Here is a 15,124-nt window from a genome sequence, read left to right on the forward strand (position 1 = left end):
AGTGAATGATTGACTTCATTTCAGATAGTATGTACCGAACTATAGCTGATTGTAGAGTTTAATCTCTAATATTTGTTTTAAATGTTCATGTAGGATGTGTATATGATCCCTAACCAGTGGGACTTGATTTGATTTTGTTTTTTTAATCTAATTCTGCTATTTAATTCAAACAAACATAATAGCATCAAGGTGTCTGCTGAGAGAAAGACATTTACGATTTGAGATCGGTTACTTGATTGTTTATAGCTGCAAATATGTTCACCTTGAAAAGACTCTTATTAGTCCTCTGAGAAGTCTTGCTACAGTAGGATTGGCTGACTTTGTCACCTGGAGCTGTGTGAGCTAGAACAGTCTCCTGCTTGCGTTCTCAGAGCAGTTAATCTGTTTAAAAGATCTGTGGCTTGACCTTCTGTTGGTTGGAAGTAAAGGCAGGTGGAGAAAACATTTTGGGACCAAGAAGATACAAGCTGGAAGTGCTGATGAAAATCAGCTAAGTTTTAGTTGTAGCTGATAAAAGGACAGATCTGGGTTCTGTCAGTGATGGAGATGTTGCAAGAACTTAGAAAAGACACTCAATTGGTTGAGCTTTGTTCAGCCAGTATATGAAGGAGTTTTAAAAGGAAAGCCCCCCACTTTTTAATCTAACACGATTTGGAAATTAAAGAAAAGATCTATCAAGGTGTAATTGTGATATTTACATCATGATGCTAAAGATGTGTTTTTAAACGTGCTTTCCTACCATTTGGCTGTGACAAAATGGTTCTGTTGTGTACAAGGAGACATGGTTACACTATTACCTTATAGCAAACTGTGTGTACAGGTTGTGCTAGTTGTAGGGATTTGGGCATAATGTGCTGTTTTAATTTAGGAACTTCTACAATACTGTTGAAATGGTGTGATTTAGAAAGAGCTCATTTAAAGTCTCTTACATCAAAATGGTGTTGCTGTAGCTTTACAGAACAGGGTAAAGATTATATAACACTGCAAGTAAAACAGGCTTTTGTTAAGGATGAGAAAGCTTAGATAGGATATACTTAGCTGACAGATCTGTATCCGGGAAAAGCTGTCTTAATGTATGTGTTTCTGGTATCTGCTGTCACTTTGCTGCCTTTTTTTTTTGTTTTTGTAAGCAAAATTGTTAGTAAAATACAAGTAGACCTTTTTACAGAGGATGCAGTGGAATGTCTGAGCAGTGGGATGCTGTGTGGATTCTTCTGATACACTGTGGTATTCCTAAATGATTCGATAGGTGTGGAAACTGTTCCAGTGGTCGGAGCACGGGGCTTTAGTCTCTTTGTATTCTGTGTGTTTATTAGCAGGCTAAATTCTTTTGCTGCGTTCTGTTACAGAAGCATTTGTGTTGACAAAGCTCTCAGTCTGTCCTGGTGTTAATACAAAGACTCTCTAGAAGTGATGATCCCATGAATTGTAATTGTATCTGGGTTGGCTGTAAACATCCAGCCTTTGTCCTGGGGCCTGGGTACATGCGAGATGTGATGTCATGTCTTACTGAGCAGTTGCATTTGCTTTCCAAGCTGTATAGATGCATTAGCCTGTGAAAGCATTGGGGCCTTTGCCCCTTGTGATGAATTTTTGCTTTTACTTCTAGAGAGCAGGAAGATGTCATGTTACAGCAGTTACCTGAAAGATCTCAGAGACTTAATATGGGTGATACTTGTGCAGCTAAGCTAATTACACAACATCACTGTGTTGTGAAAGGCCAAAAGTGATGGGGTTTTAGCCACTGAGAATTAATAATAATAATAATTACTATTCTAGGGTTCCTCTCTCAAAGTGCTGCCTTTGTATTTGAGAAGCTTGTGTTCCTTGCATGACATAACTCAAATCCATCCCTCTATAGGATGCAGATATGGAAGGAAAAGCTGACTTGAGTCTCTTGACAGAATTAGCTTGTGTTTAGTTCAGGTGTTTGACCTTACAAACCACATTAGTTTTTCATTGTGTGTTATGGTGTTACTCATGAGCTTGTTTTAATCTCGAGATCAGAATGTTTGAATTTTGTATGTGAGTTCTCTCTTTCAAAATATAGTGACTCATTTCCATGTGAAACTCAGCTGTTCCAAAAATACAGCTTACAGGCCCTGAGAATCCTAGTGCCATATACGTTTTTAAGTTAAGCGAACATATTCGTTGTAAGTCTGAAGAATTAGAAAGTGTTGCCACCAACTGGAAGTTTTTGCCTTTATTGCAAAAAGTGGAATGAGTTGGAATGAGAGCAAAGAGTGAGGAAGGCCTGTCATTCAGGACAGAAGGCATCGGCACATTCAAGTAGCCACTGTAATTAAACACGTAGTGGGATTGCTTGTTTATCCAATCCACACTACCAGTCATGTCGCTGTCTGACAAAGGGTTTGCTGCAAGTGTTTTGGAAGAGATTTTTCTGTAGGCCCCCAGACTGGGAGGGACTCTGTTTGGAACCAACAAGTGTTCTACTGGGGGTTCGTTCATTAAATCCTTCTGGTGGGTAGAGGAGAAACAGAGTTGTCAGAAAAGAATGTAGGCAGTGAAGAGCTGAGCTTTTACTCTGTAAGGGGCATCAGATTCCAGGTTCAGTTTTGAACAATAGACTGACAGACATCTATCTTATAGAAATCAATGCAATTAATAGACTTGCTTGGACTAACGTGTAAAAATGCTTGATTAAAAAAGGCCAAAAATAACTGCTGGGAGAATGCACATTTCAAATGTTGACTGTATCTGGAGAATATTTTTATCCTAATGAAGATTTCAAGAAGCAGATGGCTCAATAAATCTTGGAAGAGATTTTGTTTGTTCTTTGTATTTAGTGATGGGGATGTTGGTGTAATCTCAAGTCATGGTAGTAGTGTTTACTCTGTTTCATTTCCCTTAATGGAATGAGCTGGCCAGAGCAGTTCAGGCCTCAAAAATAGCTGGTTCAAACAAGTCTTTGGGCGGTAGGGTCACAGCAGAGTTTCTCTTCTGATTCTGTCCTGTGCATAAAGATCCAGCGTGCAATATGAAGGTTTTGAGGTAAGAATATTGCGCTATGACAGAAGACCTTACAGGGGGGTCGCATGTTATTAAAAATAAGGAGAGTGAGATGATATCAGTACAAAACCTGGAATGATTTTAGTGGAGTGTAGCTCCTAAAAAAATAATAGCTTGGGTCCCAAGTGGCAGATGGGAGTTTAACCTTTTTGCCTATCGAGAATATGTATCCTAAGGTCTCTGCTTGGTCTGTGGTGTGCCTTGAAGTGAAGCTAAAGGACATAAACAGTTTGTCTTTACGTAAAGATACCAGGAATATTGTGTTCTCTGAAGGTATTTGCTGGCTGTGATTTTAAAAAATAAATACAAACCTGGGGGGATTGAGCTTGTTTAGAAATAAGTGTATGCAAAGGCTGCAGTTTTCAGGCAGGGATTTTTAGACTTCTGGAGCTAGAACGTCGTTGGAGTGTGATGGTCTGTTCTGCCAAAGCTGATGTCCTTGATCTAATCACAGAGTTTCTGTTAGGAGGTTCAGCTCTTCAGCTGGAAGGTCAGTTAGGCAGTAAGCTTTGTCTCATTCAATACCAATTGTAACACGCTTGTCTTTCTGTCTAGTTTTCAGATGACTCATGTTCTGTGGTCTGATAAACCCAGCATCTTTGAAATGAGAGAAGCTAGTTTAGGTTATGAAGGTCTGGATTCTTCTTTTGGGACTTGCACTTTGAGAGGTTGCTAAGGCTAAGTTTGCTTGGGAATCACTAAAGCCCAGTAGTGTGACTGCTCAGGCAGGGATTTTGTCTTCCTCCTGTGAAACTTCTTAGCAGTTGTCTTGAAAATCATAAAGAAAAAAATAATGCAGTTGGGAAAGAGTGTAGATTCATAAGTATGTGGTGGAGTCACCTGTTAGAGTAGCGGTAGGAACCTTGACTCTTAAGTGCTGGAGAATAAAGCATGATTTATTGCTGCTGGAATGAGAAATACGGAATTCTTCCTTTAAACATCAGTGAGGGAAATGAACGAAAATTCCCTCCTGCTATTTAGTAAGACCTGGGGATATGAAGATAATATCTGGGTGATAAAACTGAGGTTCAGCAATTTGTCCTCAGCTACTAGAATTTAATTAAATGGGTGAGAAGTAGAGAATGCCTTAACCAAAAGAAAATAAAGTAATCCAAACCTGTCAGTGATATGAAGGGACACTTGCTGTTGAGCAGGAAGCTACGTGGTTTCCTCCATCCTCACAGCATTACCAAGTGTGTCAGGAAAAAATATGGAATTGTGTTTTGAAGCTTCTAGAAAGGAGGCAAATGACTTTGTCTGCCTTTCCATAGCAAGGGTTTTCCAAGCACCTTTGGAAGGGCTGCATGCTGTGGCAGCTGAGTGACAGGGAAATCACTTGCCATGGATTGTAAGAGTGGTTGTGGGCCACGCCTGTTCCATGTGTTGTAAGTGCCCTGACTGTGGCTTGTTCTGGAAAATCATCTCTACTTCTAATCCTGTGAACCCATCTGATCTCACTGTCATTCAGATGTGTTTTGGCATCTGCCTGACAACTGTAGGATTTCAGTGATGGAAGAGAGTCTGTAAGCTTTCCCAATAGACTTGTGCATAATATATTGCTTGAGTAATCTTTTAATAAATAGTAGAAAGTCCTCTATGAGCCTTGATGGTACAAGGATCAAATTACAGATTTTTGACATCATGATCTCCGTGTTAGTCTGTCCTATGAAGCAGGAGCTGTGGATGGACTGTGTGATGGACTTGAGCTGTGTTGCCTCAGTCTGAGGGCCAGTGCAGGAATGGTTTGAATGATGCTGTTTGAGAAGGCCATCTGGAGGCTCCAGGTGTTGTTGCCTTCACAGCTTTTACTTGGAAGAATCAGCGTTTTTGTGACAAACTGGCACCCATCTAGTTTTATTCTTTGACATGTCCTAGTTGTGATTCTGTGTTTTGGTAATGATCCTATCTACCACATGCTTACATTTGTCCCTCCTGCTCCACCCATCCCCAGGGTTTTAAGCTTTTCAGAACTGTTTCTTATCTATGTCCATCATCTGATAAAGATGAAAATAGGATGAAATACGAGAAGAACCAGTTGGCTGGATTCTTTCAGCTTCTCTTGCGTTGTCTAAAAATGCTGTGTTAAGAGCTTCTCTGTTAGCTGACTTGAGAGTGAGATAAAAGGTGATGTTAATACTGTGTTGTGATATTTTTGGGTGAATGAGTTTTAAAAGCTTTATAGTTTGGGTTTTTTTTTTTTGTTTATTTATTTGTTGGGTCTTTTGTGTTGTGTTTTAACAGGAGTCTTACCCCTCTTCATCACCAATATGGTTTGTAGAATCAGATGACCCAAACCTGACTTCAGTCTTAGAGCGTTTAGAAGATATTAAGAAGAGCAATACTCTGGTGAGCAAGTGTTTTGGTTGTTTTGGGTGTTTATTGAGCTTTGTCACATTATTAAGCACACCAAATTAGTTCAGTTTGGGTTTTTTTTGGGGGTGGGGGGTTTGTAAATACAGATTTCTGTTCCAAAAAATGTATGAACCAAAAGTAATCCAAAAGATCTGGGGCAAGGAGGGGAAGATGACTTAAATGCTTGTGGTTAAAAAAAAATTAAATTTCAGCCCCAATTATCACACAGTTTAAAGTTTTCTGAAGTAATTATGCAGTGAAATGCTGGAGAATTTAAAAACTACTGAATAACTCGGCTCTTCTAGAGGTTGCTTTGCACAGAGATAGTTATGGAGGCAAAAGCTTTGTGTCCTTGAGCATGTGTAGTCTTCAAACCATGACTCTAGCAGAAAGAATTTGCGGTTTCAGTAAAGACACCTTGGCTTGATAGCTTATGGTGCATCAGAACATTCCTTAGATAGTGATAACGGTGTTGTGACTTTGGGTGATTGCTGCTGAAAGAAGGTCTTTACACAGATTCTAATGGCAGTTTTGTATTTCAGAAAACTACCAGGCATTATGTCTTATTTGAGTACCCTTTTGATCTAGAGCTAAGAGGGGTGGGAGTGTGTATGTATGTAAATTATACATATATCTGTAAAATTAACTTCCCATTCTCTGTGGGTCCCTGAATATTACTTAGGGATGCATCTCAGTACAAATGTACTTTGTTCCACAAAGAGCAGAAGTGCAGCCTACTAACAAATTCAGTGATTAAAAGTGTTGGTTTTCCTCTCCAAATTCAGTGTTATGGATATTAAATAGCCCTTAAGAATGATCTTTGTTAACAGATGATTTTAACATTTGGGGATTATTTTTGTGTACAGGAACACATGAATGCTCATGATGCATACAGAGCAAATCTGCAGAATACTGCTTATTGCATTAATTATGAGCTGGCATTGGTATTTGCCTGGTCTTGGAAAGAATTGGGAATGTTTTTCTTCATGAAATCACTGACCTGTAAAGTTCTCTGGGCTAATGTTAAGCAAGCACACTTGATCTTTGATAAGGATGTGTAAATTTCTGTTTCTAAAGGATATTTAGGGTGCATATGACTACTAGCAGGAATAATTAGGAAACTAGCAAGTGAGAATCTTTATGGCCTTGCCATAATTAAAAACAAAGGGGCACTGCAGAGGAACATTAGGATTTTTATGTGTTGTGTCAGGTATGATCACAGGAGACATAATGTCAGCTGTGTGTTTTCTTCTTACAACCCAACTTTAGACTAAACTATATTCAGAAGAATGTTAGATCCCTTAATGTTTGTGACATCTGCCTAGGAAGACCTATGCCAGTGTAGTAGCAGAAAATATGACCAAATCACCTTTTTTCTTCAATACAGTTTTCAGAAGATTATCCAGCTCGAAGCTGCTGTGGCTGGTAGCTTCAGACTAAAACTTTTAAACAAGATATTTCCTATGTTTAATTACTTACAGGCTTGCTTGCAATAGGAAAGAAAGCTTTATCACAAACATGCATAGGACTTGCTGTGCTGAATTGCATCTGCACATGGATTGCTCATGTACGTTTTAAGAAAACAGCTTCTGACATCAAGATTGTACTTGCCCGTGTAAAAGCTGATGGGTTTATGTAATAGACACCTGTGGATGGCCCATTGCTTTCTCAGGAATCCACCCCACATCGTGTTATGCCAAGATGAAGACAGATCTTAGTGGCTGAAGAGACAAATACTTACTCTACAAAATCTGACTTCTTTTTTTGCTCAAGGGACTTGGTTTTGTGCGTTTGGGTTAGTTTTTTCTCCCTACAACTTCTCCCTGTGCAGTTCCCTCCCTCCTGTTCAACAGTGTTGGAAAAACTTACATGCTGGCTTCTTGGAGTCAGGTAGGAAGGGGTAAGGGACTACATGCAGAAATCCAGAGGCTTCTGATTTATCATGCTATCTCCTAAAAACTTGCTTAGTTCAGTTTAAACTTTTAGAATGTTCAAAATCAGCTCGTATTTAATATATTGCAGCTAGGAGATCATTTGTGGCATGTTCTGAACTCGTAAAGCTATTGGAACACTCAAATTTTGGATAGGAAATTGCATTGGACTCTCCCAGGAGCTCAACAGGGCACAGTGACCGTGTGCTCAAAGCACTGCTAGCACATGTATCCTCACAGCATTCTTAAGGGTTACTTTGCCCTTTCTACTTGCTTTGTAGCTTTTGTCAGGTATCACCTGTTTGGGAAGCTGAAGAGCATGCTCTTCAGGCGTAAAAGTTTGACAGGGATATCTAGGTATGGAAGCCTTGTCGTTTGACATGTTAAAAGGAAAACTGTTTTACTATGTTAAAATCATGCCCAGTTTCTTGGAAAATCTTCGGTGGGTCTGAAACTGTGTTAACTTCCCTTGCTGTGAACATTTGTCAAAATGCTAAACATGTGGAAAGGTTAAGAATGTGATCAGTGCAGATAGCGTTAGATTTGGAGGCCTTAGCTGCTTGACTCTCCAGATTGAACAAGTTGAAGTCAGCAGATGAAGGGGCTGCAGAATTCTCTCTGACCCCTAGTGTCTGCTGGATTCCCTTCCACATCCTGAACATCAGCATTACATGAGATGTGGTGGGTAGTGAAACTGAGAGCTGCCTTCTAGTGGTTGTGTCATGCAAAACAGAAACCCTGCTTCAGTTTCATGGTTCTTGTATTATAAGAAGAGTTATCTATAATCATTATATAATACAGAATAATATTAGATATTGGAGGTTATAGTTGCAAATTTAGTTTCAAATCTTTACTTTATTGGCTATTAAGTAGAACTATACATGATTTGGCTGTTTTGTTTTTAAAGCCAATAGTGAAATGGGTCTCAATTCAAATGGACAGCTTTTACTTCTTATGCTCTCCAAACCTTGAGGGCTTATTTGCGTGGAAGATGCCAAAAGTATAGAATTCCTGGCATAAGTACTTGTACAACTTGGATGAGTTGTTGTCCCTAAGCACACTGCTGCTGTATTAAGAATTTAGATTTAGTCCCACATGATGGCATTTCAGGAAAGAAGGTTGGCTCTTGCAGACTACCAGTGCAGCAGCAACTAATCATGTACTGGGGTTCATAGAGACAAAATGCAGGAAGAAGCTGTGCTTTATTTACTGAAGCTGCCCATGACTGCTGGATGTGGGACCAGTTACTGTCACAGACTGCCTGGTAGCTCAGAGTGGTCACACTCCAAGCGGCAGTTATTTCTTCCCTCTGCTTCCTCTTGTATTCTTCTTCAGTAGTTTACTTCTGTGGTAGGCTAAGATTTATCGCTTCATATATTTTTACATCAATATAGTGTGTGTATATAGGTAGATAGATGTATGTGGAAGAATAAATATGCCTATACTTAGACTACTGAAGCCCACGTTTCTTGGTGATAGAAAACAAGGTGCTTCATAGTGCATTCAGCAGTATGTTAATGTCATTAAAGCTGTCCTAAAATTAATGCTTTCATACGGTGTTAGAAAGATCCCTTCATGCATAAAAAGGCCTCCTAATGTAAGATGGGCTTCAGAAAAAATGTTCTAAACTGTTTTCTATTTGCAAGATGTTAACGCATCGAGCAAAAAATATTCCAAGGTGTTTTTGTGTCTAAACAGCATTATGTTGTCCAGGAGAACTACCAACTTCTGAGAACTCCTGAAGCATTAAAAGTTATATTTTATACATAGGTATATATTTATTTATTTATATTTTGATATTTTCATATTAATTCTAATCTATGTAGTTAGTTTATAATTCTGTCATTGTATTTGGTCACTTGAGCATTTACCTTACGTGGGTATTTACACTGCTCCTTTAATACCTTGTGGATTATACATCCGAGTTCCTGCTTAGTTTCTGCTTTAGGCAGTTTGTATTACAGCAAAAGTACTGGTACACTGATAGCCCACTTTTCTTCAGTAGCAGCAAAGCGTGTGTTAAGCATTCATTTTACATCAGCCAAGCATGTGAAGTTAGCCTGGAAATGCATTTAAATTATTCCTACATGGCAGAAACCTGCTATCCCTTTTGATAAGGTCTATTCATGTGCTGCTAACACTTACCAGATCATGCTAGGCCCTGCTTAGAGCAGGGAGTTGGGTTAGATGACTTCCAGAAGTGCCTTTCAGCCCAAATTATCCTATGATTTTTGATACATGTGACCATAGCATAAGGGATAACAGTGATGGTGATCCATGGCAGAAGGATCAAGGATATGAAATGAATTCCAGTGGAGGAAAAATGTAACAATAAGGAAGAAGGGTTGTAGAGACAGGACCAGCTTTTCACTCTGCTGCCACCTTTGCGCACTGCAGAAACTGAGGTCAAGTAAAACAACTTGGCTATAAAACTGAAACTGCACTTTGGAAGTTGCATTAAGCTAGCCACTAAGAGTAAACTGCTGCCAGGGAGGGGGTCCTGCCCTTAGCTATCCATTCCTGCCTCCCTTTGGTGGTGGAGTTGGTGCTTGTGAATTGGAGTTGGTGATCATGAATTGATCTGGCATGAAGCTTGTAAGCTGCTGCATGGTTGTGTGATCACTGGTGCCAGTGCAGTTGAGAAGGTGACTGTGTGCTGCTAGAGGCAGGGAGACACTTCTGCAGGCACAGCTGCTGTGTAATCTGGTGCAGGCTGTGCCAGCAGTTCTGTTGCTTTGAGAGTGCTCATGTACCTCACAGTGGTGCTGTGCTCAGAAAGAAGTGAGAGGAACTTACAATGTGTTAGGTCCTGGCTGCAAGGGGTCCTCCTGCCTTGCAATTCAGGTGATTTCTCATGGAGGGCATGGGGAGTGGAGGAAGTAGAGCAGGAAGCAGTGCTTCACTCTCTTCTCAGCCCTTCCTGTCTCTTTCTGTAGAGATGCACCTGATATTGTGTTCATCTACTTTTCTAAGCTTTGGGCCAGCCCAATGCCATTGGGGCTGTTCTTTCCCCAGCTGTTTAGATTTCTTTGGTACACCTCGCAGCAGAGGTGAACAAATGAATGGCCTGCCTAATTTACATAGTTCCGTGCAAGAAGATGACAGTTCCTGAAATTTTGTAGTTGATTCTCCAGTTCTCCATGATGCAGTGTTTTTTATGCAGGAAAAATGTTCACAACAGTGTGTGCAGCAGTGCATCTTTAAGCATTTTACCCATATTGAGAATAGTAGTTCTAAGATCTGTGATTCTATCTACCACCAAACTTTTTGGTTAAGCTGCTTTCTGCCTGCTAAAAGATTTCCTGAAACCCTGGAAGTTTCAAACAGGTGTAGAGTCTTGACACTGGCGAAAAACGTGATTGTTATGGAAAGCTTCTGGCAACATAAAACTATCACATCTCGAGTATATTCAGAAGAAATATGTTGCTGATACACCAGTTCTTTTGGTGTCACCTGCTTTATTTTTGCGTGAAGGATGGCTGTCAGGAATGACGCAGAAACATCAAATGTGGTATGATGGAGAGAAGGTCATAATTCTTGTAATGCAGGCTTGTGTGTCAGTTTGTGGCCTCTGAATATGTAACATTCTTATTAAACAGCAGTGTTGAATTCTGCTGGAGAAGGGAAAAGCATTGAAGCTTTCAGGTAGCATGAAGGCAACATCTGCTTGTCACTGCTTAGAAAGGAGTTCTTAACCCTGGACGGGCTGAATTTTCACTTGCAGTAGGGTAACATGAGAGCATTTAGACTTGGCGATAGCAAGATTTAGGTGTAAAATATTTTGGAGTGACTAGATTTTTCTTGGATACCTTCATTTATTGTATATGTTAAGAAACAGAGTATGCAAACACTAAAGAGTATTGTAGGAGCATTGTTGTTCCAGGATGATATAATCTGTACTGAGCCCTGGGTGAAGCCACATTGCCCGAGTCTCCTTCCTTTATGGAATGGGGGTTGCAGCTCTGCGTGTAACTACTAGTAGTGCTGAAGGGCAGGCCTACAAGTGGCAGTGTACAAACTCTCCCTCCCTTTAGTATCTGGAAGAGAAGTCCATAAATGGATGGGTAATTTTTGCAAGCTTCACCTAGGCTATTATTCTGCAAATAGTAAGGCATTGACCATCTTGCAGATGTATTCCACAGCTCTTCCTTTGTTTTTCTGATTTAACCATGCAAAGAGATAACCATGGAAGTTAGGAAATGGGATGTTTTATGGTCTTGGCCTTAATTGGGAATCTGAGGCTGCCTGGAGAAAGTTAACAGCTATGGAAATCCACTTCATTAACGTGGTGATTGAGAAGCAAACTTTGTTTCTTTATTTCTGCAGAGCTAATTGATGTTCTGGATAGCGCTAGAGTGAAGGAAAGATGTTCCATATTTTGCAGTTAACAGAACACAGTCAATGTAACGCTGAAAGTTGGAAACAAAAACCAGTGGTAGTAACAGATTGTGCCTCAACCTGATACAGGATGCAGCAAGCAGGGCAAGCAGACTGCTTGGGCTCTAGCCGAAAGTTGGCTGGTTTCTATGCCTTGTACAATGTTTGTCTTGCTTCTAGTGCTTCACTGGAGTGTGCTGTAAAAGGATTCAGGATGTGGAAAATCAGACTGTTCCTCTTTGGTTTTTTGAAGACATGGTTCTTTAACCTAGGAGACTGGAATGGACCATCTTGTCTCAAGGAATTTGACCATTTGATTAATCTCTAGTGATTTGTGGCTGAGACACCTATGCCTGGAATGGATGATGCTGCTAGAGCAGGTTATTCTTTTGCTCATGGCTTTTTTCAGTTGACATGAGGAGATGAATGGGAGCCATCTTTAACTTGCCATGTCCTTGGTTTCCCATTCTGGGGATTTTATTACAATGACTACAGAGAAAAAGTGGGGTCTTAGAACTCTATTCCAGTGCATACCGATTTTAATGCTGTACACTGAAAGTTCAGTGCCAGCGTGTGAAGAAAATTCAAAATGTATTGGTTTGTGCTTTGGTTTTAATAAATGTTTCCATATTTTCTTTTTTATAGCTTCTTCAGCAGTTGAAGCGATTAATATGTGACCTCTGCAGACTATATAATCTTCCTCAGCATCCAGATGTTGAGATGTTAGATCAGCCATTACCAGCAGGACAGGTAAATCAAAAAGCTATGGGCACCTCCTTATTGCAGTGAAGGAGGACTTTTTCAATTCCAAGAAACAAGATGGTGGGAATGATTAAACCTTTTGTAAGCTAGAACTGAGATAGGAAGCGCTGTTGCTTTATGGTGTCCCCAATCTGAATGTTGTTTGCAAATCGATTTAATAATGGTGTGATAATATTACACAATTTACTTTGCAGTTTCTGTATGATGGGAAGGTGTGTATGTGATACCAGTGCTGTCAGTTTAATTCCCTCATAAATACTGCTCAAGCCAGTCACTGTGCATTCCTGATGCTTCCCAAATTTTTTCCAAGATGTAAATGTGATTAAACACTGTTTACTTTTTCTTGAAGGGTGTGTGGTTTTCAGTGTGCACTTGGATGAGCTATTGATGTTTTCCTTCCTCTTCAATCCCTTGCAGAGACATGGGTTATCAAGACCATGCTACTTTGGGCAGGGAGTATCTGAGGTGCCTTGTTCACTTTTTGTGCACTTGACAAATTAAGAGTTGTGAAGGGCTGTGAAATGTTTTAGTTAAGTAAAATGTTTTGTTTTGTTCTGAAACCAGACATTGTAACCGACAGTTTCTATTCCTTTTTGTATTTTTAGTAAGTTTATAGTATTTTGGTTTGCTTATACATGATAGGATGACATGATTTCTCAAAACTCATGTAGTGTAACAGATGTTTTTCCTGTGGTGACAGTACTATAGTAATGACAAATAACTTGCTTAATTTTGGTCACGTGCCAAATTGTAATCTTATGGGACTTTTCCCTGAGCCACCCACAGAGCAGTGCAACTGTAAGGCAATAGGCCTGTAACGTTAGGAAGTAGCTTCCTTGGAGAGTCTTGCTTATGCTCTGAACATCAAAACCAAACTCCTGGCAGGTTTCTTAGCTAGGAAAGTCAGATAATTTGCAAGTTAAATAAAAGTCACCTTAGTAAATCAAACCAAAGATCCCTCTAGTCCTCTGCATTGTTTACAGCAGTGAGATTTCTTCTTTGCCAAAGGATGAGTAAGCAGAGGATAAGCATATCAAAATGAATGGTTCTGAGAATTCCTGCAGCTCAGACTTCCTGAACTTGAAGTGGCATCCTGAAATGGAAAGCCGTGAAAAATGAACTCAACGTATTGCTTTGGTACTTAGTCAAACATTGTAGGAACAATGGCTATAAGATGATAGTCGTTGTTACATAGGAGTTCTAGGTAGGGAGACAGAATTCCATTAAGTGTTAGGGGTCTAAAGTTCATTGGTGTTTTGATTTTTAGTGGTCTACCATGTAGAGCTGTGACCTGATTTTGTAGATCATGAGTTATAACCTGCTTCATTTGCTTACTCTATTTGTCACTGGCTCAGAACAGGATATCCTTGTCTGAATACGAAGTTTCCTCTTAGACCTTAACATGCAATTCCTTGTGACATTCTGTTTACCTTTGCTTCATGCAAGAAATCTTTTCACTGTTATACTCCAGGGAAGCATCTTTGTGTATTTTTCACATTAAACTTCAGTCCTTTGCAGACCTTGCTAAGTGTAACTTGTGTGTACAGTGCCTCCTCTTTGATAGGAGACTTCTTGAAAGGAAAGAGCATATGCACAATTTATGCAGAAACCTCATTATTGTATTACAGAATGGAACAACAGAAGAAGTTACATCAGAGGAGGAGGAGGAAGAAGACATGGGTGAAGTATGTGTATATATGAGATTGTTGTCCTAATCTAGTAGAATTCTGGCATGTTGCTCTGCAGTGGCTGCCTGTTTGTTAAGCCAAACTGTAACATGTAATCTTCCTAGAGTTCAACACAGAAGATATTGAAAAATTAGGATGTTTACCTTAATGTCGGCTTTCACTTCCACCACAAACCTAGTGAAATTTTCTTCTTAAACCTAGATCTCAGCTGTGAGGTACTTGGATACAGAGAATTGGACATCTGTTTGTGCTTTAGTCAAACAATACATAACCTTGTGTGCCAAATCAGTAAGTTTGCACTGTTAACTCCTATTTCAAGCAGCATATGAACTGGCTCCAGTACAATTGAAAGTGCCTCCCAGATTGAAGCAGACTGGCTAAGAGTAGATCAGTTTGCTGATTCATGAAACAGGTGAGCTAGTTTTTAACTAGAATACTTTGAAGGAAATAGAAGGACATCAGAAACAGCCACACTAAACTTTTAAGGGGCTTATGTCACTGACAACACAGTGTTCCCTTTAATGAGCTTTTTACTGTGTGAGAACCACCCCTTTGAATTACTTCTACATGTTAGCATAGCTCCAGGATGCTTGCTTTTTAAACCACTGTAATAAATAACCTTATTATAGGAGAACTGTTCTGACTGCTTCACATTTAGGCTTTCAATGAAGGTGTGTAGTAAGAATGAACAACTAATTTTCTGAATAAAAGGTCTTCCTTTAGAAAAGATCTAAATGTTACCTGTGTTCTGGAATTAATTTGAAGCAGCCTGTCTTACACCATGTTTAGCCTGATCCAGATCTCATGTATTGGAGCCAGAGTTTCTTTAAAGGTAGTATGTTCACTGTCCTGTCTGTCATTATTTATACACTGTCAGGTGGCACTGTGTGTGGCAATCGTATCTTCAACTTGTAATGTAGTCCAGTTTCTAACCGGAAAGGCTTTTTACAGTTTATAGAGCTGTTGTCATAATTTTGAGAAACA

At 39.6% G+C, this 15,124-nt stretch overlaps 1 protein-coding gene across 3 annotated transcripts in view; it reads left to right on the forward strand.

Moving 5' to 3' along the window:
• Positions 1 to 15,124, forward strand: part of UBE2Q2 (ubiquitin conjugating enzyme E2 Q2) — a 48,856-nt gene that overhangs the window by 10,029 nt on the left and 23,703 nt on the right. Inside the window, exons 2-5 of one of the 3 annotated variants that reach the window (XM_065688050.1) lie at positions 5,272 to 5,376; positions 12,336 to 12,440; positions 14,081 to 14,137; positions 14,342 to 14,428. In XM_065688050.1, the coding sequence (XP_065544122.1) occupies positions 5,272 to 5,376; positions 12,336 to 12,440; positions 14,081 to 14,137; positions 14,342 to 14,428 (354 nt within the window). The remainder of the gene's footprint in view (positions 1 to 5,271; positions 5,377 to 12,335; positions 12,441 to 14,080; positions 14,138 to 14,341; positions 14,429 to 15,124) is intronic. The other 2 variants (XM_065688052.1, XM_065688051.1) reach the window with 2 other exon arrangements.

This window comes from Lathamus discolor, chromosome 8 (genome assembly GCF_037157495.1).
Source record: "Lathamus discolor isolate bLatDis1 chromosome 8, bLatDis1.hap1, whole genome shotgun sequence".
Lineage (NCBI taxonomy): Eukaryota > Metazoa > Chordata > Aves > Psittaciformes > Psittacidae > Lathamus > Lathamus discolor.